General features: G+C 39.9%; 1 protein-coding gene across 1 annotated transcript in view; it reads left to right on the forward strand.

Moving 5' to 3' along the window:
• Positions 1 to 15,463, forward strand: part of MTA3 (metastasis associated 1 family, member 3) — a gene marked incomplete at its 3' end in the record, with an annotated part of 96,309 nt that extends 80,846 nt beyond the window's left edge. The window contains exons 15-17 of the mRNA XM_010154531.1: positions 3,896 to 3,927; positions 10,956 to 11,110; positions 15,436 to 15,463. Of these exons, the coding sequence (XP_010152833.1) occupies positions 3,896 to 3,927; positions 10,956 to 11,110; positions 15,436 to 15,463 (215 nt within the window). The remainder of the gene's footprint in view (positions 1 to 3,895; positions 3,928 to 10,955; positions 11,111 to 15,435) is intronic.
• Positions 15,464 to 23,015: the final 7,552 nt, after the last annotated feature.

Below are 23,015 nucleotides of genomic sequence, written 5' to 3' on the forward strand. Positions count from 1 at the left end.
AGGTGTGTGCGGGAAGGAAATGCTGCTGGGGACAGGGGGTAACGGGTTTAGATTGAAAGTGGGGAGGTTTAGATTAGGTATCAGGAAGAAATTCTTCCTGGAGCGGGTGGTGAGGCACTGGCACAGGTTGCCCAGAGAAGCTGTGGATGCCCCATCCCTGGGAGTGTTCAAGGCCAGGCTGGACGAGGCTTTGAGCAACCTGTTCTAGTGGAAGGTGTCCCTGCCCATGGCAGGGGGTTGGAACTAGATGATCTTTAAGGTCCCTTCCAACCCCAACGATTCTATGATTCTGTGATATCAACTTGAAATAGTTGTGTAGCTGGCACCATCCCATTGCAGTCAAGTTTTTCTGATTTAGCCTTAAATGGTTTTAAATAAAACTGGCAATTTTGTAGTCTCCTAGTGCCCATTAACAGGGAGAGACCCTTGATCTGTCAATATGGGTGGTAAAGCAACTTACAATGTGAGATTTCTTTTTACAACTTATTCATTTCTATTTGAGTTCAAATATCTTGTAGGAAGAGCCATACGAGCATCTTGGGTGGTTGGTGCGCCAGTTTCTCCACAATATTAAAGTTCTAAACATCTTGTCAGTACTGAAGTTGCATTTACTGTAGTTCAGTCGGATCAGATCACCAACCCCCCTCACTGGTGACAGTGTCTCGCCATTTCTCTTTTAAAGTGGAGTATTCCACTTCACTGGCACTTACACTGGCCATAAGGGGAGAATCATTCAGCGTCCTGGAGTTTCCTTTCTGCTGAGGTGCAAGCGCAGGTTATTGCCTTGCACAAAATCATTTGCTGTAAGCTCTCATTTATAAACCAGATGTCCATTGGTGCCAGTTTCCCTGAAATTCGAGCCTGGTCATTTAAATTTCTGAAAGAATTCTAAAATTTGGCAGAGAAAACTGAAAACCCAAATTTTTATTTTGTGTTCTGTTGAACACCAAGACATTTGTGGTTTTTCAATAAGCTCTGTTTCCCTCATGCTGCATTGGAGGCTGAATGGGTGTGCAGACGCGTTGTGAAACACACCTTTTGAATGCTGCATGTGTGCCTTTTTGGTTGGAATCAAGGGCTGTCTCCCTTAGTTGCCTTACTCAGAAGCAGAAGAGAATTGGCTGGTATGTGTTCATGCATAAATGTTGGTCAGAATCCTGCCAAATCAGGGTGTAGTTATTTTCTGGAATAAATCAGTGTCTCCTCAGTTCTAAAATTTGAATATTTGGGTATCAAGAGTATGTAAGAGTGTAAATGGTGTAACATCAGCACGTTGATTAATAGTCTCTGCAAGATCCTGGTCTCTCTTGATTAGGCCTACTTATTAAACTGTTCTTGCTCTAGCTTTTTATTTATAGATATACTCTGCTCTTTTTAAAAGGTATTTGGCACCTTAGATGATACTGCGTATCTACAGCAATAAAAGCTAAGGAAAAAATAGGCCAAAACCAGAGAAAGTTTTTACTGTATAATAGAAGATGGGGATATTACTCTACAAATGTAATGGATCTTTCTTCACTTCTTGGCTTGGTTTTATTAGTAGGTTATCAGTGTGGTAATACCCTGGAGTTACCAGCTGTTGGCATTGCATCAAGAGTGTGTAAAGTATCTTTGAAAATACAGTTTAACAGCCTCCAGGTACATTTGGCTTTTCCTCAATTCCCTTTAGGGAGATGTTCTGTCTTTCACTCGGTTGTCTGTGGAACTCAGAGAGCGACTGAGTCTGTTGGGATAATCATGGTTAAGCATAGTTTTTATCAATCTGGCATGTAAAGCTATGCCCAAAGTGTAGCAGCTCTAAGAGCGGAGATTTTGTTACTGTAGTTCCTGAGTGTAAAGTGTGGATTTTTGTTTGGTACTTTTGGTCTTTATGGAGGTGACTGGAAGTGCTGTGTAATTTATCTTCTCTATATTTCAAGAGAGAAGCAGCTCTGTCCTTTTTGTTTAACCTGATAATTCTGCTGAAGTTGAGGATTCCTCAGAAAATGCAGTTGTGTTCCTGGAGATGGGTGGGTGGAGTTGGTTTTTTTCTGGGTAGTTGGGCTTGAGAATGGAAGGAGTCCATGTCTCAAGAGTTATTCAGGTGGTCATACCTCCATGAATGCAGGTTTTCTCAGGGACATTCAGGTCCTGAAATATTATTTCACTAGAATGTCAAGAAAATAAACAAACTTGTAATAACAAAAATAACTTTACTGTGAAGATAAAAATTGAGCAGATTAAAAAGTTGTCACTGTGATCTTCTCTTACTTTACAACAGTGCCAAATACAGGCAGGTGTCAGGAAACAGTAAACTGTTACAGTATTTCATTTTTATACTGTCAGTTTAAAACTTGCCTGGAGGACTGGTGACCTAAATGTATTTTATATATGATAATCTTTGTGAGAAAAAGAGGAAAAGAGGTCTGGGAGAGACGCTCACAACTAAAATATTGGTGTATTTACATAGGTTTTCACATTGCAGAACCTTTATCAGTGGGAAGTTCCAGATACAGATACTGATTTTTTTTTTTTTTTTAAATTACATTTGATTGTGGATGAAGATTTGTGAAAATGTAAATGTAAACTAGATACAGGAATTACTGCTGAATATTGGATTGAAGAAGTTCCTAAATAGTTTGAGATGTTTTTGTTTCTGTCAGTGATTGAACTGTACCTTCAGACTGGTTGATGACTCCTCAAAATGAAAGAGAAAAAACAGTTTCAGGGTGTAATTACTATTTCTTCAGGAAGAGATGTGCAGCTGTTCTTTCCCGTGTCCTTGTAATATCTTTAATACTATTTTTAACAATAGAAAAACCCCTGAAGAATTCTTTCCCTTAGTGATGCCAGTTGGGACGCATAAGAACTGCAGTTTGGAACTGGGGCAGGAATAACTAACCCATTGTATTTATTTATTTTGCTTGCAGAATTGAGACTGTGCTGATTGAATTCGTGCAGATTGTATGTGTTTTACTCAGAACTGTGTGTGGTGTCCCTACGTGTCTCTTCCTTAAGAACCCTGCGTACTGTAGCTGTGTACAATGCCCTACCCAAATTTTTGAGCAAGTCTTACAAGACTGCTGGTAGCATCATCTTGCATCTTACACATCAGCAGTGAATATTCTTGCAGGTTTTTTAACTGGTTAGGAGGACGTTAAGTTATACTGCTTCAAAAAGGAACATATCTGTGACACAACAACTGTAGTATTTGAAAGCCAGAGAGGATGAGATTTCTGTCCTTGGGGGGGAGGGGGGAAAGCAACTGTAATTTAAGTAAAACAGCAGGATGAAATCTGTGTTACCTATTGGCCTGGTCGTAATTCCTCAACAATTTTATATGAATAGAACCATGAGTAGTTGACTGACTCCTGATTTATTATATAGGAAAGAATAATTAAGATTTCTGGATGTTCTACCTCTCAATATACTTTGTCAGTTTCAAACCTAAAACCCATCTCAAGTTTCTCAGAAAAAAAGATTATCTAGTTTTATAAATCTTTTTCAAATGGGAATAGTAATGGAGTTCTGCTGATACTATTTGTATTTTTTCCTGCAGTTAATCCTCCATGTTAAATGGTGCCATATGTTAAAAGCAAAATGAAAAAAAAACCAACGCACTTCTTGAAACATGAATTATGAATTAGTTCCATTTTTATATTTTCTTGCAGAGGAGGATAATTAAGCAAAGAGAATGAGTGCAGTTAGCAGCGTACTATAGTCTGTCCTATATTTTCAGGACCGGTACCGATTCGCATGGTTGTTTCATGAGAAATCTTTCCAATCTCTGCATTTCTGCTATGTTCGTTGTTGTAGCTGAACAGTGGCATCCTAGCCTTCAGGGAGAGCCTGAGAACAGAGGGGTTTTATGGATAAAGACAATACTCTAATACACTGTGGTTCTTTTGTTTTCCAGAATCATCCAGCCATACAGCAAGAACAATAATGGTAAGTGTAGAGGAGAATATAGGTATCGATCAGTCTAGAGATATCATTTTTCCTTTGAAAACCAAGTGGATATAGTAGTACCCTAAGCCGTTGGCATGCTTTCTTATAAAGCCTAGTATCACTGTAACGATAAAATGTGTCTGTCTGCCGTTGGATTTCATGGGAAATCTTGGAAAAAATGTGAGGTTGAATAGCTTAAGAAATAGCCGTGCTGTCAGCCTGAATGGGTGAAAAGTCCAGTTACAATTCTGTGTTACGTGTTTAAGTGAATCTTGATTATATCAAATTAATGTTGATAAAACTCTTGCATTCTGTGTGTGTCAGAGAACGTTTCACGTGCAAAACATAAGGTGAGTAATTTCTTGCATCACATTCCTGTGAGACCAGTTTCTGACGTGACCTGGAGTTTGATCGTTTGGGTTCCAGAAACAGAGAAATGTTTAAACCGATAGATATATCCTCAAAAATGAAATTCAAAATGTTTTATGCATAACAATGGCATAGATTTAGTATCTATCTTGGGCTTTTATAGGGTGAGAAATTGTATCAATCTCTTCAAACTCCTTATCTAAGGACTGAACAAAATTCACATAAAGAAAATCTTTCTCTGCCTGTGAATGATCCGTGCCTATCCTGTAGATATTTGGGGGGAGGGCTGACTGCTTCTGGAAAAAGACCAATTTTTGAGGCAAGCTTTGAAATTTTAGAATAAAACCTAGAAAAAATGATGTGAGCCTTCTTGTTTTCATTCCTATGGTTTTCAGGGTGTTCCTTCAAGTTTATTACCTCCTCTGTATGTAGCATTTGTGGGACATGTGAATTCCCACACAAACTTGATTTAACAGGGAAAAAAGGATAAATTTAGTTTGTTGCCTTTATCATCAGTAGTCATTAATAACACAGTGCAAATGGATAAGAAATAGATAAGGACTGCAGATTGTAAAATTTCAAAATTACAGAGATATGTCTGGAAAATGTTGTGTTTTCTACTGAGCGTGAGGTAATCCTTGTTTGTCATGAATTTGGTTTAGATAGACCTGTTTCCAAACAAGATGCTTAGAGTTATTTAACCATGTCTCTGCTATAAAATTTTGGAAGACACTGAAATTTTGTTCAGTATTTCTTTCCACTTCTGCGTTGGTGTCAGGAAAAGAGCTAGAGGTTAATGCCGAAGCTTTAATGCTGAAGCTGGTGAAAGCTTCAATCTTCATTTACTTTCAGCTTTTTCCCATTAATTTTACTCTGATGAGAACACGTTTTGTCAGTTTCTTTTCCAATAATGTATCAAAGCAGCTCTAAAAACTGACCCAAAGAAATGGGGGTTTTGCCTATATAAAAGCGTCCTTCCACCAAAACTTTAAAGAGATGAGAGGTTTTTAAATAACTTGTCTTCTCAAGGTTCCTGTGTTGTGAACCTCTCCAGACCTCTCTGCTGACAACTCAAGACAGCTCCGACTAATGTTCTGCAGTCAGTGTGCAGTAATTGGCCATTGCACTTAAATAAATAAAAGTGCAATTAAAAATAAGTATTCTGTTTCGTGTGAAAAGGTTATAACAATGCACCCACTCTTCTCTGCAATTAAAGCCTAACTGAATGTGTAACAAAAAATTTCTTACTCTCCAGTGAGTAGGTAGAACGTGTCAGCAAAGCCAGAAAATACACTATTCCATGCATTAGAAACAGTAGGAGCTTATCTACTCGATACAGACATAATAAAGCAATACTGCTGAGATCTATTTTTGAATGACTACTGCAGTAAATAATTAGCTGAAATCAAGTCCCCTTTTTCTGACTGATTATGGTCAGTATTGTAACAGATAGAAAGTTAAAGCATGATCTTTAGCAGAATGTGAGAATCATAGAAACAAATCTCGATAGTCCTCGGATGCTTTCATGTAAAAATGCTTTTGTCTTACCAAGGTGAAATACTTGCACTCCTTTTCAGTTGCGTTTTTAGGTGGTGGAATAACGTAAGTAAGGTATTAAATCTGATCTTGTCTCTGAAGGTTCAGGTTTATGTTAAAACCAAAGCTGATGAGTAGTGTGTGCTTTGCCAAGGAAAAAGAACTGCATTTTTTCTGAGAATTATTCTTCTGTGTTTAAATACAGTGAGGCTCTCTCGTTTTTGTTTCAAATTCGTGTTTGTAAAAATAAACAAGATTTTTTTTTTTAAGGGTCGAGGGAGGGAATCTGCGATGTTTTAACTGTAAACTAAATTTCCTCTTGTTCTGTGGATAGACACCTAGCTTAGTTTTTCAATACTGATTTACTGATTTCTGTAAGTAAATATGTACATGAAAATGCTGCTTTTAAAGACATGTTTTATTCAGCTTTTGTGTAACTTCATGAAATACAGAGGCTATAAACATTGTAGTATTGTAGTCCAGATGCTTTAGAAAGTCAGCTGCCATTGTCTTTTTCTGTTGTTTTATTTTGGGGGTTTTTTTCCCCTCACACAAAAAGGTTATTGACTTGGATTTTCAGCATTACATCTATTCTGGGTGGTTTGTGAAATGTTGGATGGCAAATTAGGAGGTTCAAAAGTAATGCTTGTGTTGGCTAGTTGGTTAATTTCTTGTATATCATCTGTTTGAAATGTTTGTTTGGTTTTTTTTCTTAATACCCTTTGGGTTTCTTACATGAAATTCTATGCCCATAATGAATGCTTGCCTGCATGCTAGTATCAGTGTTTGTGACTCCATGCTGTGTGGAGACTGTGTTTTGTAATTTTTGCATTCATCTCAAATAAGAAAACTAAACCAACCCCGAACCTTGATGCTTATTTAGAGGAACAGTGCTAATGCCTTTGCAAGTAAGAACACTCCCTCTGTGGCAAAACACAATCAATACCTGATTTAAACTTAACGTAATTCTACACTCATTTTACACTATGTCCCCTATAATTAGGTCAGTGCACAATATATTGAACCAATTAATATGGATTATTACCAATCATCTCAGCATGCCTGATTTCTTTAGTGATTTTTTTTTTCCTCCATATAGTGAGCTGCTTTTGCTCAGTTTGATTTGGTTTTTTTGTTTAAAGACGAGACAAAAATTTTAAAAAAAGCTAATTTAAGGCAATGGGAATTTTTTGTTTTATGAAAGGATGGGGAAGAACCTAAGGAGATCATAAATGTAAGTTCACTTACGAATTTATGAAAATCTAGTTAAACATTCTTTCAGCTACAGCATAAACATTCGCCGTGGATTTTTACACTTACGATGCCTGTTGGTGTTACGTATTTCAAAGCTGAAGGGCTTTTCAGACTCTTCAGTGTCTCTCAATGAATTAATGTTTGGCCACTGATATCCCAGTACAAGCTGAGAAACGTGTAGACGGGAACCTCAACCGTGACTTGGGATGAGTGTCCCATTTCTGAATTTGTACAGGATTCTGCCCTTGACTTTCCAACATGCATCTTAATATCCTTGTGCTTGAAATTCCTGTGGGAGCTAGTGGGGATAGGAGATTTACCCTCCATAATAAAGATGCTGTCTTAAATTGCCACTTTAATATAGGGTGTATATGTGGAGTATCTTAGTAGGCGTCCTTGGTATAATATCCAAACTGTGTTGGACTGGTAGCTGCCCCTACAGCATCTATCACATGTATAGCGATGCTGCCCAGCTAATTCCTGTTTCTCAGACACAGCAAAGCCTTCTGCCTCGGCACCTTGTACTGAAAGGCCTGTATTTACAGTTCAGCAACAGCTTGTATTAGTAACCGATTGCTGCTGCTTCCAGATTTAGTAGAGAGAAACACATTCTTACATAGCTCCTTCGTGAAAGGGGCGTTCATTGAACGTTGCAGGTGTCTCAGTTGCTCACTGGGAAATTAACATTTGTGAATGCAAATTGGTAATTCATGCCCCTGCAGCTCTCAGAAATCTAACCTGAGAGTGAAATACCTGAGAATGGTACCCACAGAGAAATGTTTTAGCAGGGGGCAGGTGAAGCCGTTACAACAAACGATCTTCCCATAAACTCCTCCTTGTTGAAGACCTTAGAAAGATTGCCTTTGGTCTCCGAGGGCTCTGAGGATGTGTTCAGACATCCTGTTCAGCAACTGTGCCGACTGCAGGATTTGTGTTCTTCGTTGGATCTAACGCTCCCTGACCTGGAGCGCCCTTCGCCGCTGTGATTTGCTGCTGGTTTGCGGACTCTTCATACCGGTGGTTTTGTTGCAGAACCACGTCACGGCTTATTAGTGAGGTACACAGTCAAAATCAAGATGCCAGCTGCTAATTGCACACGGCAGTGTTAAGGTGAAATTATTGGAGCTTCCTGCATGCAGGGGTTTTGAATGGATAGGGCTTCTGTGCTCATACAGATAGTATTCCTGAGGCTTTCGTTACCTTCCCAGTGTAACTGTGCTAGAGGGGAAAAATTAAAGAGCACTAACCAAGTCCTTTGTATGAAAGTTTATTTTGCTCTTGGTGTTGATATTAGTATGACAGTGGCATTTAATGCTCATTTTTATACACAGCGGTAAATATATTTTTTTGAGAGAAACTAATGAACAGAATTGTAAGAGAACTTCAATTATTTTGATTAACTGGAAATTAAAGATAATGTAGTCCCTAGCACACAAACTGGAGAACAATGATCTTATTTTCTCTTGTCCTTAAGTGAAATGTAATTAATTTCTTCAAATTGCTTGAAAGCACTGGGGGAGAAGGAGACTAAGAGACAATTCTAACCGATACGATGCAGCAGAAATGAGATTATATTGTAACCCTTGTGCTGTTTTCTGGAATGTTATCTTTTGCCTGACCTAAGAGTTGGGGTCTAATAAAAATAGACAAAACAGAATTTCAGAACTAGTAACAACATCTTGTCGCTGCCAGAGGAAAATTATTATGAAAAAAACATGCTTTTTCCATGAAGCTTGACTCTTCTTCAGAGTTTATGCCATAGGAAATGCACTTTTTGTACCTTGTATGTCTCCTGAACATTTTTTTGTTTGTACGTGCTGCCTTGAGTAAAGGAAACATTCAGTGGTGTATTAGAAAGGAGCCTGTGAAAAGATACAAACTGTTATCTAATGTAACTTAAGCCCGTGTCTGGCTGGGGAAGCACAGCAAAAAATTGCCCTTTGAGCTGTTGAATGTTCCTCTGTAACTTATGGCACTGCCCATTGCCAGATAAAAATAATTAGTTTGGATGTGCTGTGAAATTTGATGTATGGCAGCATTTTTCATGCATGAATTCCTACTCACTTTTGGAGCACTATCCACTTTCTACACTAAGAGATCATCAATCAAGTACTTTCATGAAAATCTAATTTTATCCAAACTATGTATTTTCTTCTGAATTTCTTCTAAATAACAGCTGAATTACTTCTAGTAGCAGGTCCTTTACTACTTGTTCTCCACCAAAGGCAACACACACACACACAAAAGTGAAAATCAAACTGCAGTCTAGACACTGAATAAAAAAAGGAAAAATTCAAGCAAATATTGAAGAGACTGTGTGTAACAGCAACTAAAAAGTCACCATAAGCCGTAGTTGTTTCTAAGATAAAGGAAGATAGTTTAGCTGTAAGAGAGTTATCTGTGACTCACTCGGATTGATTTTTTTCTTGTTGTTTTTTTTGTCCTGGTTTGGTTTTGTTACATCAGATCTAAGGAATCATAGAGGAGATTTTTCAGTTATTTGCACTAAAATAAAGAACGCTGGGGTTCTTTGTTGAACGCATAAAATTTGTCCTACTGAAAGAGAGCAAACGGTGTGGATCAGGGTGTGTTGGAAGTTGTAACGTAGTATGAATATAATGCACTGAATGCAAGTGTAAGAATTGTGAAGAAGAAATGAGGCTCTGGTTGATTATTTTGGGCTGTTAAGTTTTTATGACATGATTTAAGACCGCAGTTTTGCATTCTGTTCTTCTAGTCTCTGCGGGTGCTAGCAGCCCCTTCCTTACTCAGTGGCTGTGGCATTGGCAACTGCATTTGAGGGTACTCCATGAATATGCAGGATTGTGTGCATTTTAGGAATATTACAGAAACCGTATTGGTAGTGTGGAATACTGGTATTATTTCACCATGAAAATAGTACCTCTTCTAAGAAAGCATGATGTTGAATCCATGTGACAGAAAGTAAGCAAACTTTCATCTTTGTATAATGTCTTCTATCATATCTGTTTTAATCAAATAGTGTTATTTGTTACTCCTGCTGGTGATCAGTTATATGGGAAACAAGATTCGTATTTCCAAAACTACATTTATCGTGGGATATTCTTCCAAAATGTTACCTATAGACGATATGGAAAACACTATTTTCACTCTTTTCCTTTGTATACATCAGAAGGCAGCTTCTTTCATTACACCTGAGTACTTGCTCTCTTGTTCCACAATTATTCCAGGTAAAGGTTTAGTGGAAAATTAATTCACTGTTTTATGTTTCATGTTATCTGTATTAAAATGAATGCAGACATACTGCAGTCAGCTCTAATATGTAATGACTGGTGAGTAAACCGAACAACCATGGCACCAGCAAGGGGATACAAATCTTTACTACTCTGCTTCCATTTAGGTTAGCAGCAGGACCAAGCCTCTCATCTTATTCCGTGACTTTTGCTTAAAAAGACAGAGTAAGGACCTATGAATTGAGAAGTATGGATGTGTTAAAACTAAATTAATGCCATACTTGGATGAAAAAATAACTCCTATATCTTTTTTGGGGGATGCTGAGCTTTTGCTCAGAAAATGTGAATTCAGTGGGTTTCTGTTGTGTATCTGCTAAGTTTGTGGCATTGGGTCACACCTCCATTTCTCTTTGTATAAACAGGCATATAGCAATATTAGCAATAGTTAATTTAACTTTTAAAGAGCCTTAAGACCTGTGGATAAAACATGTCAACGTGCACAGCGTGTTACCTGACCCCAGTTACTGGTTGAGGAAGACTTGGCTGGTTTTTGAGAAGGGTGCTGTGTGTAGGCTGCCCTTCACAGGAGAATTAGTTAACAGAATTATGCTTATACTCAGGCAAACATCTTTCCCATTTTCTTTGTTATGATTTCAGCATGCTGCTCCCCATGTTCATATGACTAATGGTAAGGCCTTGCAGGCCAGTGCAAGTGCCATTAAGACAAGCACCATTCCAGTGATCAAGAGGCAGAGGCAAAATTGGCTTGATGCTTCAGATGATGGTTTCTTTATAGCTACAGAAGAGACCAGGTAAGAGAAATGAAAACTAAGCAGGGAATGAGGCTTTGCTGCGTACATGTTATTGAGCCACTCTTTGAATGACAGTTTCTGACATTATTACTTGAGGTTGCGTTACAGTGAAGAGCAATGTTACATCAAAACATACACCCAACTTTGCCTGTTATTTAGAAAGCTTTAAAATTTTGTTTAAACAAGGGGATTATTATCGCAAGTAGCATCAGACTGCTCCTCATTTCTGTGATTATTACACAAGCTTAGAAAAGCCGGTAGTTGAACAAAAATGTAAACAATAGAATGAGAGAAGACAAAGAACGTATGTAAATATAGAGCTAACCAAGGAAAACGTGCATATTTAGTCCTATTTATGGTAGAGTCGGCTAGGGAAGTCAAAATATTAGTATGTGACAATTAGGTGTTTATTTCAAGATCAGTTAAATATGGCATTTCATTCTTCCTTTGTATGAGGAATGCGACAATACAGAGAGAGTGGTGGGAGGGTGATGAGCTCTTAGGTTTCTGGTAGGTGGCCCAGGTTGATAGCATTCACTGTTTTGAGAGCTGTTTGATGCAAAGAGCTTAGTAGTGTCAGACTAATCCCTAGTGATTATACCCTCAGAGCAAGACTGGTAACCTTTTGAAGTTTCAGAATTTTCAGTGTTGTTTTCAGTTAGAGAGATGTGCCTGTCAGAGGGCGAGTCCCACACTGACAGTGTTTGTCTCTCCCCACTGATCTCTGAGGTAGCCCAGACAAGTGGCCTAAACTAGATGTTTAAATTCAAGGTGATCGAAATACAGTGAGAGGAGTCCTGCCTTTGCCAATTGCTCTTCTGTGACAGCCCTGCCTGTTCCCACCCTAGGAAATCCCCCTCCCCAGGCCCATGGCTGCAGACACCATCCCTGGGCCAGGCCGCAAGGCAGAATCGGCACTGCCACCCCCAAGGTGGTGGGTGGACAAGGGCCTTAGCAGCCTGCTGCTCATCTCCACATCACTGGAAGTTTGAAGAGCACTCAAACCTCCTGGTGTGGGGAAAGTGGGGCAGTCAGGCCTGATTGATACTCCCTCAGGCAAGGAGGTGTGTGTGTGTTGTGCTGCGTCACACCGTGGGGTTGCTCAGGGACGGGTGTGGGTTGACTCCCCCCAGAACAGCTGTTCCCAGCCTGACCAGAGCTAATCTAGCAGGCTCCATGCCCTGTAAATCAATGCCGTGCAGGCACCTTCCTTCGGTGACAGCAACACACAAGGAGTATTAGTGCCTCACGTTTATCTTCCAAAACATAACTAATGGGAGAAAGGAACTTTCTAGACTTTGAAACTGTGTTTCACGTGAGATTGGTTCCTTCTCTCTCACAGGACTTTTTTTTTTTTTTTTTTTTCATCACATCCCCATCCCCCTTGATTCTTCCCCTACCTCAGGCTTGCTTTTTCCTTTCTAACTTTTTCCTTTGACCTTTGATTCCCTCCACATTTACTCCAAGATCATTTAGACGAGACAGTGTAGCTTGTTCTCCTCTCAGCTCTCACTTGCCTCGGGTCTTTACAGCTCAAAGTGGAAAGCACTGCCTGGTTCTGCTGCTAGGAATGCACTGATGTCCAATTAAATGCTCTCTTCTTTGGGGGAAGGAGGTGGAACAGGGAATAGACACTAGTCCCTGGCAGCCCTGTGATAGGCGTTCTCGTAGCTGAGCACAGCGGTGACAGAGCTGAATACATTACAGTTGCAATGGGAAGAGCTACCTAGGGGGAGACGTGTGAAAAAGCAATGCACAACTTATCCAGTCTTGACACAGGATGGGGAAAAAAAATACATTCATTTGCCAGTTTGCAGCCATTAGGTGTTTAAATATGTTCTGAACACTCAGCTCAGAAAAAATCACCCATTTCGGTCCAGGTGGCAACTCGTTCTTTAGGGCGCTTGTTTTGTGCTGCATCAGGATCTGGTCTCTTTTCATGTTTTTAATTTGTTCATTAAAAATACATGTAGGACTGACACATGCTAATTACAGCAAAAGGAAAAATATATTTCAGTAGAATTACAGCCTGCAAAAAGGAAGATGTGTCTCAGTGTAATGTTTTGTTTTCAGAAGTCCATAACAACTTCCATTTCTTGTCCTAAAACATTTTTGTTTGTGCAGTGAATTAAAATTTAAGATGGACATTTCTGTAAAACGTAAGTAGGAAGTCCAAAGGCTAAATTTTCTCAGGCATATATCTAAAAAAAATTATATTACAGTAGTTGGTTGATATTATCTGAGGAAAAACTGTAATAATATTGTTGCTAAACTAAAAGAAGTGCCAGTCTACTTCATGCTAATAAAGCCAAAGATCCACGTGAGCTTTCTAAGTTTTATTATCCATCAGTAGGTGAGGTCACTATATGTACTTATGCCTCTGGCTCCATTTTAGAAGATATTTGTTTAAAAAGTTATCATCCTCACTCCTTCTGAATTTAAGTAGCAATCATATTTCTGTAAAGTTAACTATTGTATGTCTAATTGCTCACTGATTTGAGATACTTGCAGCAGCGGATGAGTAGGGAGCTAAATATTCAGAGCACTGAAAGTAATTGTGGAAATCATATCATCTGAGCTTTCCAAGATAACCCTAGAATTTTAGGGCAGTGCCCTTCACTCAGGCCACAGTTCAACAGTGCCTGCCGGTCCACTTCGAATTTAGTGTGGACCTCTCTGCATCATTGAAAAGGAAAGACTGGAGGTTACATCTGCAATTCAGCATATTCTGGGTGCTGATCTGCTCTTCAGAGTAGAATAGAAATGTACTTTCCATCAGTTGTAATGTGCATCCTCATACATTACAGGTGGGTTTTTTTTAAATTGTAGCTATTTGAATGCAGTTTCCTCCCCTGTTGTGTGTCAGTATCTGCACATCTGGGGAAAAATACCAGCATAATTCCCATTTGTATTCCCCTCTCTCCAATACACTCCTCTCTGCAGAGCTGGGCTGCACCTTAGCACGGTGCTCAGCCCCAGTCATTACAGCCCCTGGCCTATTTGGGGAAGGGTCGGTGAGTTTGCATCTGTCTATGTATTGATGCCATGAATTAATCACCCGTATGAATCCCTTGATTAGTCTCTATCTATCTATCTACCTATCTATATATATATATATGGGTAGATCCCCGTCCTGAACGTCTGTCAGCATGCTCATTGAATTTTGCCAGTAAATACAGAGGTCCCCAGTTTTGCTATTTCACCTGTAGTGACAATCTGCACCCTCCATTCAAAAACCTGCCTGATGCCAGTGTGAGTCCAGCTCACTTGGGGTTTCCACACCTCTGTTCAGTCACAGGCTCACAGCAGGGATTAAGCCAGGCAGAAAACTAGGTGACAGTTCAAGAAAACTTACCTTGACATTACATCATAATTTTATGTTCACCTTTGCTGGATTTAGCATTTTTCTATTTTTCTTTATTCTTACCCTTTTTGAATGAAAAAGGAATTCTCAATCCCTACTGCAAAATAACTTGCTCCAGATTTTATTCTGAAGTGCAAACCTGTTTACACAATTCATTAAAAAATAATCACTCTCTTTAAAGAGCCTTACATTTGTCACTGCTCACCATGGCAGCCTCTTTAGTTCTTTTTAATATACTTCGATATTAGCTGCTGGATTCACCTAGCACTAAATGTGCGTGCTTTAGGATCAACCAAAAGTCTCATAACTATGAAAGACTTTTATTCAGAACGTTGCACTAAATCACCTTTGCTATAAGGAAGCTTTTCGGGTTTTATTGCTCTTTCGTTGACTACCTGTGCTGTGGATTCTGTTGTAGGCCCTCTTAGAGGTTAATGCAGAAAATGACTGTATTGCGTCAAATTAAATTCTTTATACTGAATCACCATTCTGGGAGTTAAATAATAATTGAGAAAATGGGACAGTTCATATTAAGGCCTCCAGAAGTTTAATAAAAACGTAATATATCAGCTTAATATCTTTTGAGTTATATAAGACATAATCATAATCTATGAATGAAATCAGTAATATAGCTGTTGGATGTCGGGGGAAATGTGTCTGCTGGTTAAAACTTTCCTTACCAGTTCGAGGTATGCAGTGTGCACACGGTCCCTATACACGTGCTCTGTCCGTGACAGAACGCACATGCATGCTGATGATCATGCGTGTATAGGGACAGCTAAAGCACTGTGTGGAAAGTGAAAATTCTTTCTTTCAGCGTTTGCATTATAAAAAAAATGTGTGGAAATGTTTGGCTGGATGGGTTATAGCAGCAGATTCCACATACTTCCCCTTCATGGGCCAAAAAGCATGTTTTCCTATAGAACTGCAGTTGAATGACTCAATGCTTGTTTCCTTTCAGTGCTGAAGCAGTTAGAAACCTTCTCACGGTAAGTGCAACTCCATTGGGAACGAGTTAACTGCAACACTAAAATGAGAACGTGATCTTTAGCTGTTACCAGCAGACATTGCTGCTTCCTTTTTGCTGATGGAATGATTTGAGAGGCATCCCTGTAGGCAATTTTCACGTTCTTCACTTCATGTTCTGTCCCTGAAAGGAGAAGCTTCCCTTGATGTGTTGAGGTGCTACATAAGGATGTCACAACTGCTGTGATAATTACCCAATACCACTCTTTCTTTTTTTTTTTTCAATGCATGTCTCACAGTGCACACACAAAGCTTAAAGATCGAAGTTGCATGTTGAGAAAGAAGAGAATGTGAGGCTGACAGCCAGCTTCAGCTCAGTGTTGCCTTGCCGTCGGCGGTCTGGTTGTCTTGCAGAAGTGGGGGAGAGCCATGCTGGGGCTCACAGCCCTGCGTGCGCCTGCACGTGCCGCTAGCACCCTCTGCGCTGGAGCTTTCTCAGCCCGAGCCCTAAACTCTTCCTTTCAAAGCAAACGGAAAGCTTGAGTGCGCCAAACCCGATATTTAGAGTTGTGAATGACCTGCCCTTGACTCTTCTCCCTCCCACGTGCGTTTTAATCGGTGCTTAGCCAAGGTCAGGCGCAGTGTTTGAGTTACCACTCGTAGCACGTTGCTGGGAGAAAAGGGAAAGGTGGAGGAGTGCGTCTCCAGTGTGCGGGGTCTGACACGCGGTGCATAGGGTCAGGTCTGGATCAAAGTCAGAGTTCCAGTGCCGACTGCTCTGCTCCTCCTTCCTCTGCACATGTGCAGTTCTGAGTGTTCCTACGTATGTTTATTCTCTCTTTTTCTGTCGTCCCTACCTGTGCAAAAAACTTTGTGCACCAAAAAAAGTGATTTTAATATCCCCGCATGGATGACCTCTGCTTTTCATAAAGTCGAGGCAGTTTGGTTTGGACTGGGATCCTGGTTTTGAAGTTCACTGTACTCTGATCCGGGGCACAGTGCATTTTCATTTCTTACCTGCATGGCACTGTGACCGTTAGACCCCAACCCTGTAAGCGACTGCATGGAGACGCCCGGCTGCACCCTTGGAGCATCAGCTGCAAGCCTGAGAATGTGATGCACCAGCAACTACCCTCTGACCAAAAGAACAGCCTCTAAGGATGTATTTTTCTGGTTCTTTTACTTCTGCTGTATTATATAGTTGTCATGCATTTTGAAAAGTTGGGATTACACTTTATATCCCTTAGAATTATGTCTAATCCTCACTGATAGGATTGCCGTAGTTTATTGACCGGCTGCAGCTGGATACAGGTGAGCTGACAACCACGTCCAGTCACTGTGGCTACGGCGTGTGGGGAATTTGTGGAGGAACTGTCCTTGCTACAATCTAGGGGCAGCCCTACTTGGCTAGCTGCTGTTCTGAGTTGTTACATACTCGTGAGAGTGAATAATAGGCTGTTATTTTGACCTTACTTAGTGAGGACTATTTGTGAATGCTGCGCATGGTTCACACCTGGTAAATCATACTCCTCCGAGCTCCACCTGAGGTACCGCGATACAGAATAGCAGCCAGCGGTGTAGGAACTAGACCCTAATCTCTTGCCATTTTGTTTCTCATTGAGCAGCTTTCATGGATCTACAGATACTTCTTTTCACTATTTATCTACACGAATTCTTCCTCTGGCTCCTTTTACAGTCTCTACTAAGTCAAAGTAACACTGCTGTGATAATGCGACAGTTTGTTTTTAAAAGCAGCATCGTTCCACGAAGCCAAAATCAGCTCTTTTGAAGAATGTGATTTTTTTTTTTTTAAATTTATAAAAGGAATTTTAGATACACACATGGAAAACACGTACATAACAAAACCCAAAGTTCAGTGTAAGTTGTGCCACTAGTTAGAGCTGGTAGCTTTGAAGAGCATATGGTATTAAGAGTTTTGCTTCGTCAGTCTTCAGAAGAAATGAAATACAACCATTCTGGTTTGGAGCTATGTATTAATCTTCTCACAGTTCAAGATGAGGTTTCAGTGACGTCGTAGTGAGCTACTCACCCTGTTTAAAGCTACATGGCAAGGGAAGGATGTTGCAGTGGTTAGAGTGCTTACCTAGGACTTGGGAAAATGTGATTGAGTTCCATGCTCCCTCACAGACTTCCCGTGAGACCTCAAGCAGGTCTTTTAAGTCTGTATCGACAAGCATTTCAATGCTTAACTTCTCATATCAAAATTAACAAGGTGCCTCAGTACTTTCTTTCATGAAGATTTGGAGGCAATGATTGATTGTCGCTGTACCCTCTGTTCATTGCCTGAAGAATCGGGTGAAGAGCACTATCCTTCCACAGGGCTGTGGTACCCAGGGCAGGTCAGACACCTTACAGGGGATCCTTTTTCAGAGAAAACTTTATTGGTAATAGAATCTCACAAAAATGCTGCCCACAAGGGTCCAGAAGCCACTGACTGAACCTGGGTGTTGTGTTAGTTTCAGAGGTGTCTCCACTGATTAGCAGGTGAAAATTAATTAGCCCTCAGCTTTGCTGATGACTGCAGGGAGGCTAAGTCTGAGAACAGATGGTAGTAAATGACCTAGTTACTGCTGCCTGAAAAGTCACAGCGTTAAAATGATCCTGTCTGATCCTACCCTGTTGTGAGCAGAAATTCAAATATGCTGCCTCTGGATGGTGGCTTGGATACCAAAGTGTATTTTGCAGTTGTGTCTTAGGTGGGAGGTTGAATGTGACTAATTCTCATGACTCAGCTAAAGGGCACATTTAAAGGTGATACTCAACCACTTGCAATCTTCTCTGCTCCCTTTTAACCAAAGTGATTTCACATTTCAGACAGTAGCTGCAGAAGTAGCCAGAGCATTTTATATTTGGGAAGGGAAATAGAATTTCTGAAAAGAAACTTTATGCAAAATTTTGTTGTCTTGGGAAACTTGGGGGAGGGGGAAGAGAGAGAATTTAGATGAAACATGGGCATGATAAGTGCATTAAGGATTATCTTAAACACAGATGTTGGTGGAGAAGGTCCTGTATAAGTACTTAACTGTTCCATAAACCTCCTTCACTTTGTTAGACCTTCCAGACCCAATTCAGCAAAGCTCTTGAAAGTATGCCTGGCTCCCATGGGGTGCACAGTCAGCTAGAGTACATCGCGTAGTCAGTAATATGTAAATAGGTATATGTCAGATGTTAAATTGGGATGTCATGCAGTTCTTTTAACCTGTTTGCTAACAGTTATTGACAAATCTTGAATTTCCTGCGGTATGGTTGGCCATTTCCAAAGGTTTTCTGTCAGAAGCTGTCTTTCGGTTTTGTGCAGAGAGTTTGATGTAGCTGAACACAATCCTCTTCACAGGATGTTTTAACTGAAGGTCTTAGGGCTTAGCTTTTTGTTAGCTTGCTGCTCAGCTTTTTCCTAGATCCATATCCACAGTGGGAATGTGTCATCTTGTGATGTTTGGTTGTCTTCTGTTGTGGGAGTTAAAACCAATTTTTTTTTTTTTGAACAATAGGAAATTTGTATGGGAAGCCAGTTTCTCTTTCGAAGCCTTGGGAAACGTACAAAGTAACAACGAAAATGCTAACGTGTCAGACCAGCATGGTTTTCTGCATGTTTAAGTATCAAAGAAAAGATAAAGACAAGATTGATTATACAGTTGTTACACACAGCAAGGCCAGAGTAACACTAGTTTAGGACTAAAATTAGTCTACTCTCATCATTCCTATGCCTAAACCACAGTGGTTTGTCACATTAAGTCTTTGCTAGTGATGATTGTAATCCTCAAACACTGCACAGTATCAGTCTTAGGAGATCTTTTACCGTCTTGGCATTTTCTCTGTCCTGTGAGCAGTAGTACTTGTAGTACGTGGAAGCTGGACACAGGGTTAAGAACTGTTTTGTCTGAAGGCAGAGAAAAACACAGCATTAATGTGCATGTAAATACAGAAACTGGGTAGGTCCTGTGGCTAACACTGTTGCTAAAGTTAAATAGCAGAGATGATGATAAAACTGTTGCTGCGGTGAATATGTTCAGAAATGTTAGTGACCCTCAGTGTCTTAAAATTCACAGAGAACTGCCCGCTAACTTTCCTTTATTACTTGTCCTGTATTGGATTCTTTGTTGAAAATCACAGATCAAGGACTTCATTCTGACCTAGTCTATATTTCAGTGTATGTATTTAATAATTTATTCTTATTATTTTCCTCTGATAGATTAAAAAAAAACCCCCCAACAACAACAACAAACAACAACAACAAAACCTCGTTAAGAACTTTTAAATGCATGAACCTTTGTCGTTAATGTAAGTAAGGCCATGGAAAAACAAGTGTTAGTTGGTCTGTTTTTGTGGAAAAAGTTTGCGTAAGTAACTGCATAGGCTTTTTAAATGTAAAGTACCGAAGAGAACATAATGACTGTGACTGTGGAAACCAATCGAAGAGATAACGATCAGTTCTTGTCAAATATCCAAGGAGATGTGGCTGGCTGTATTCCTCACTTGTGCTGTGAGAAGAGGCTAAAATATTTACCTGACAGAATACAACAGAAGTGTTGTTCTAGTGGAAAAAGCACAGATCCATGCTTCGAAATTCCTCTGTTGCTCGATGTGAGACACCAGATGATTTAACCTCTGAGTAGCTCCACCTTTTTGTCTGTAAACTTGAATATCGATGTATACCTACTCTTAAAGATGCTGTGTAGTTTTTAATTAAACAGTCCAGCAAGCACTGAGACATGAAAATTGCTGGCCGTAAGAGTGGAGAGCAGGATAAGTGGCAGAAAATGAATTTGAATAGGCCTTTGGTAATATTACTATTAAAATAAAATTTAAAAAATCCAATCTTTGAAATGAAGCCAACCTTAGGAATTAGTAACAAATCATTCTGTGGCAAAGCTTTCCTGTCGATGCCACAGTACAGGTTTCTAATCCATATTCTGCATCAGAGCTTCTGTGTGCAGAATAAGTGCTGATTATGCAGGAGGTTGATGGTGTGGAGCGGAGCCTTGGCACGTATATTATTACAGGAACAGTATATGCATTAACTGATAAAGATTGTCACCTTTTTTTGAGCCTCCGATATTATTGCAAGCTGTAATACTGTTAAACACGGTATCCAGGCCAAAAACCTGAGATGAAATCTACCCTGATGTACTCTAACAAGGTAAGGAAAGAAAGCAAGCAAGAAAGAAAAAAACCCAAAAATACTAAGAAAAAGCAATACAAAAGGTTTTGTGTTAAAACAGTTCTAATAAGTAAAATACTGAAGCCGTTAAGATGGGGTGTTTAAGTGTGTCAAATTTGAAACAGTGACAAATTATTTTTTTCCTCCCTATGGAGCATATAATAGGTGGTGTTCCGTTATCTTGGATTTAAATAGCATATTTAGCTAACCAGGGTTTTTAGTTTTCAACACAGTATTTAATGTTGTTGGGGGAGTGCAGCCCAAGGCCAGAAACAGAAGTTGTATGTTCTGAACATTTTTGTCATCTTGAAGTCTGGGATAACGCTGGAATTCTGAATTAATATGCAAACTGTTTGGGAAGTAGTTGAAAGCAACATTGAGTTCCACTCTTAGCCAGCTCTGATGCATCTTCTTTCCAATTTCTTGCCTGTTTCAGGAAAAATATTCTGCCATCTGGGTAATACTTTGATCCAATAGCAGGTGATGTTTAATCAATATACGGAGTGGTCATGCTTCTGCAGAATAACTAGATGGCAATGAAAATTCCTATTGGCACAGTAGAAGTTACATAGCGTAGGAGTTCACCCACACTCTGCTGATGTAGTTGGGTAGGATAAAGGTGTCAATTTGGGGTCTTCTTGTGTTTGTGCCCGTGAGCTGTAGAAGGTTTTCTGGCTCCTTGGATTCCCAGGGTGCCTATATATTGACTGACCTGCAGTGATCTTGTGTGTGCCTTTGTGGGGAGGAGAGCTTAAGCTACTCTTTCTTTAATAGGGCAGGCTGCATGCCTTACAACCCCTGAAGTCTGCCCTAACTAAGGAGAGGCTAATGAATTTCAGATAAGGTACAGAGCAGCTGTCCCACAGCTCAGGTTACAAAGTCAGTTGACGCCTGAGCCGTTGTTTTGTTTTAAGGAGAATGAATAATTTACTTTTTACCCATTCCATCCAGTTCTAATCTCCTTTAGGAAGCTGGATGCTGTGGTGAAATGCCATGGACCCCAAAACAGGCTTTTCTCCCTTCTTCAAGGGGAAAACCCATCCGAGGAACATGGCTCTGAGCACGCCTCTGCCATGGTCACTGCGGTGTGGTGCGTAATGTTGAGATGCCGTCGCTCCTGAGTTAATAAAGCTCCACCCAAGACACGGGGCAAGTCCTGATCTAGTTAATCTTTGTTGAGCTCTGTGGTGTCCGTCATTCCTACTAGCTAGATCAAGGGTTTTTTTCAACTGCGCCTACCACAAATCAGTCTGGTAGGGCCTCTGTGCTGTTGGCTCCTGCAATATGCCAGCGTTGCCCCAAAACTGATGTCTATTCGTTTCTGTCCTAGCCGTCTGCAGTAGGCAACTTTAAACTCTTGGTGGTAAGCACCAAGTTCACAGATGAACTGGGGGGATAATTTCATTGCTGATTGTTAAGATTTAGATTTAGTCATCATGTGATGACTGCTGTATGACAGCATCTATTTGTAATGTTTCTTAGGGGTTAAAAGTTTTTTCTCAGTTCCAGTGTTCAACTGTAAAAGGAATAGTAATGCTGAGAATAAGACTTGGCATTTCTTTAATTCCTTGTACCCGAGCATCATAAACCACTTTAAAATATTAATGAAATACGCCATTTTCAGGGGAAATGAAAGCATGGAAAAATCTGTTGAATGAGGTGATTTTTCCAAAAGCCATACCAGTTGTTTGCAGTAAAACTGGATATAAATCATTTCAGTAATGGGTAAGGTTCGTCTTGTTCTAGACACTCTAAAAATGCACACAAAGAGATGGTTTCTGCTCTGAGGAGATTTTGATCTTACATGTGGCTTGTGCCGTGCAACAGGTCAGGCATGAGAGAGTCATGGAACTGTGCTTTAAACACTTGACCTGGATTTTTCCTCCCAGTAAAGAAAACACTCGAACCCCATTATTTATTGCTTTATATATATATATATATACACATAGTAGCTATAAGCTGTTGCTCTGAAACACAAAACATCAGAGAAGCCCTCAAGGCAGTGCGGTGCTTGAAAATACTGTATTAAAGCTGCTTGGGAGGATCTGACACCGTAATTTGTAAGTGGTGTGTCTGTAAATTATTGTTCATAGAGAACAGTTTGCTCCGTAAATATTGATGCCAAATTGGAAGATAAACACCAGCAAAGGAAAACATTTCCTTGCTAGGAGAAGAAAAATAAAACAAGCTCTTAAAACATTTAATTGATGCTGGCATGTCTACAGCAGCACCTCTTTAATTTTATAAAGGTTGTACCACTCTATCTGCCATCTGTATTAGTTTTATAATGCAACTGAGCGGCTCATGGCAACGGCTTGCCGGTAGCCCAGTGCTTATTAAAACACTTCCGATTTGTTTTATTAATGAACGTTTCACAAAGGAGCTTATTTTCT

Source organism: Eurypyga helias, unplaced genomic scaffold (assembly GCF_000690775.1).
Source record: "Eurypyga helias isolate BGI_N326 unplaced genomic scaffold, ASM69077v1 scaffold17166, whole genome shotgun sequence".
NCBI classification, from domain to species: Eukaryota; Metazoa; Chordata; class Aves; order Eurypygiformes; family Eurypygidae; genus Eurypyga; species Eurypyga helias.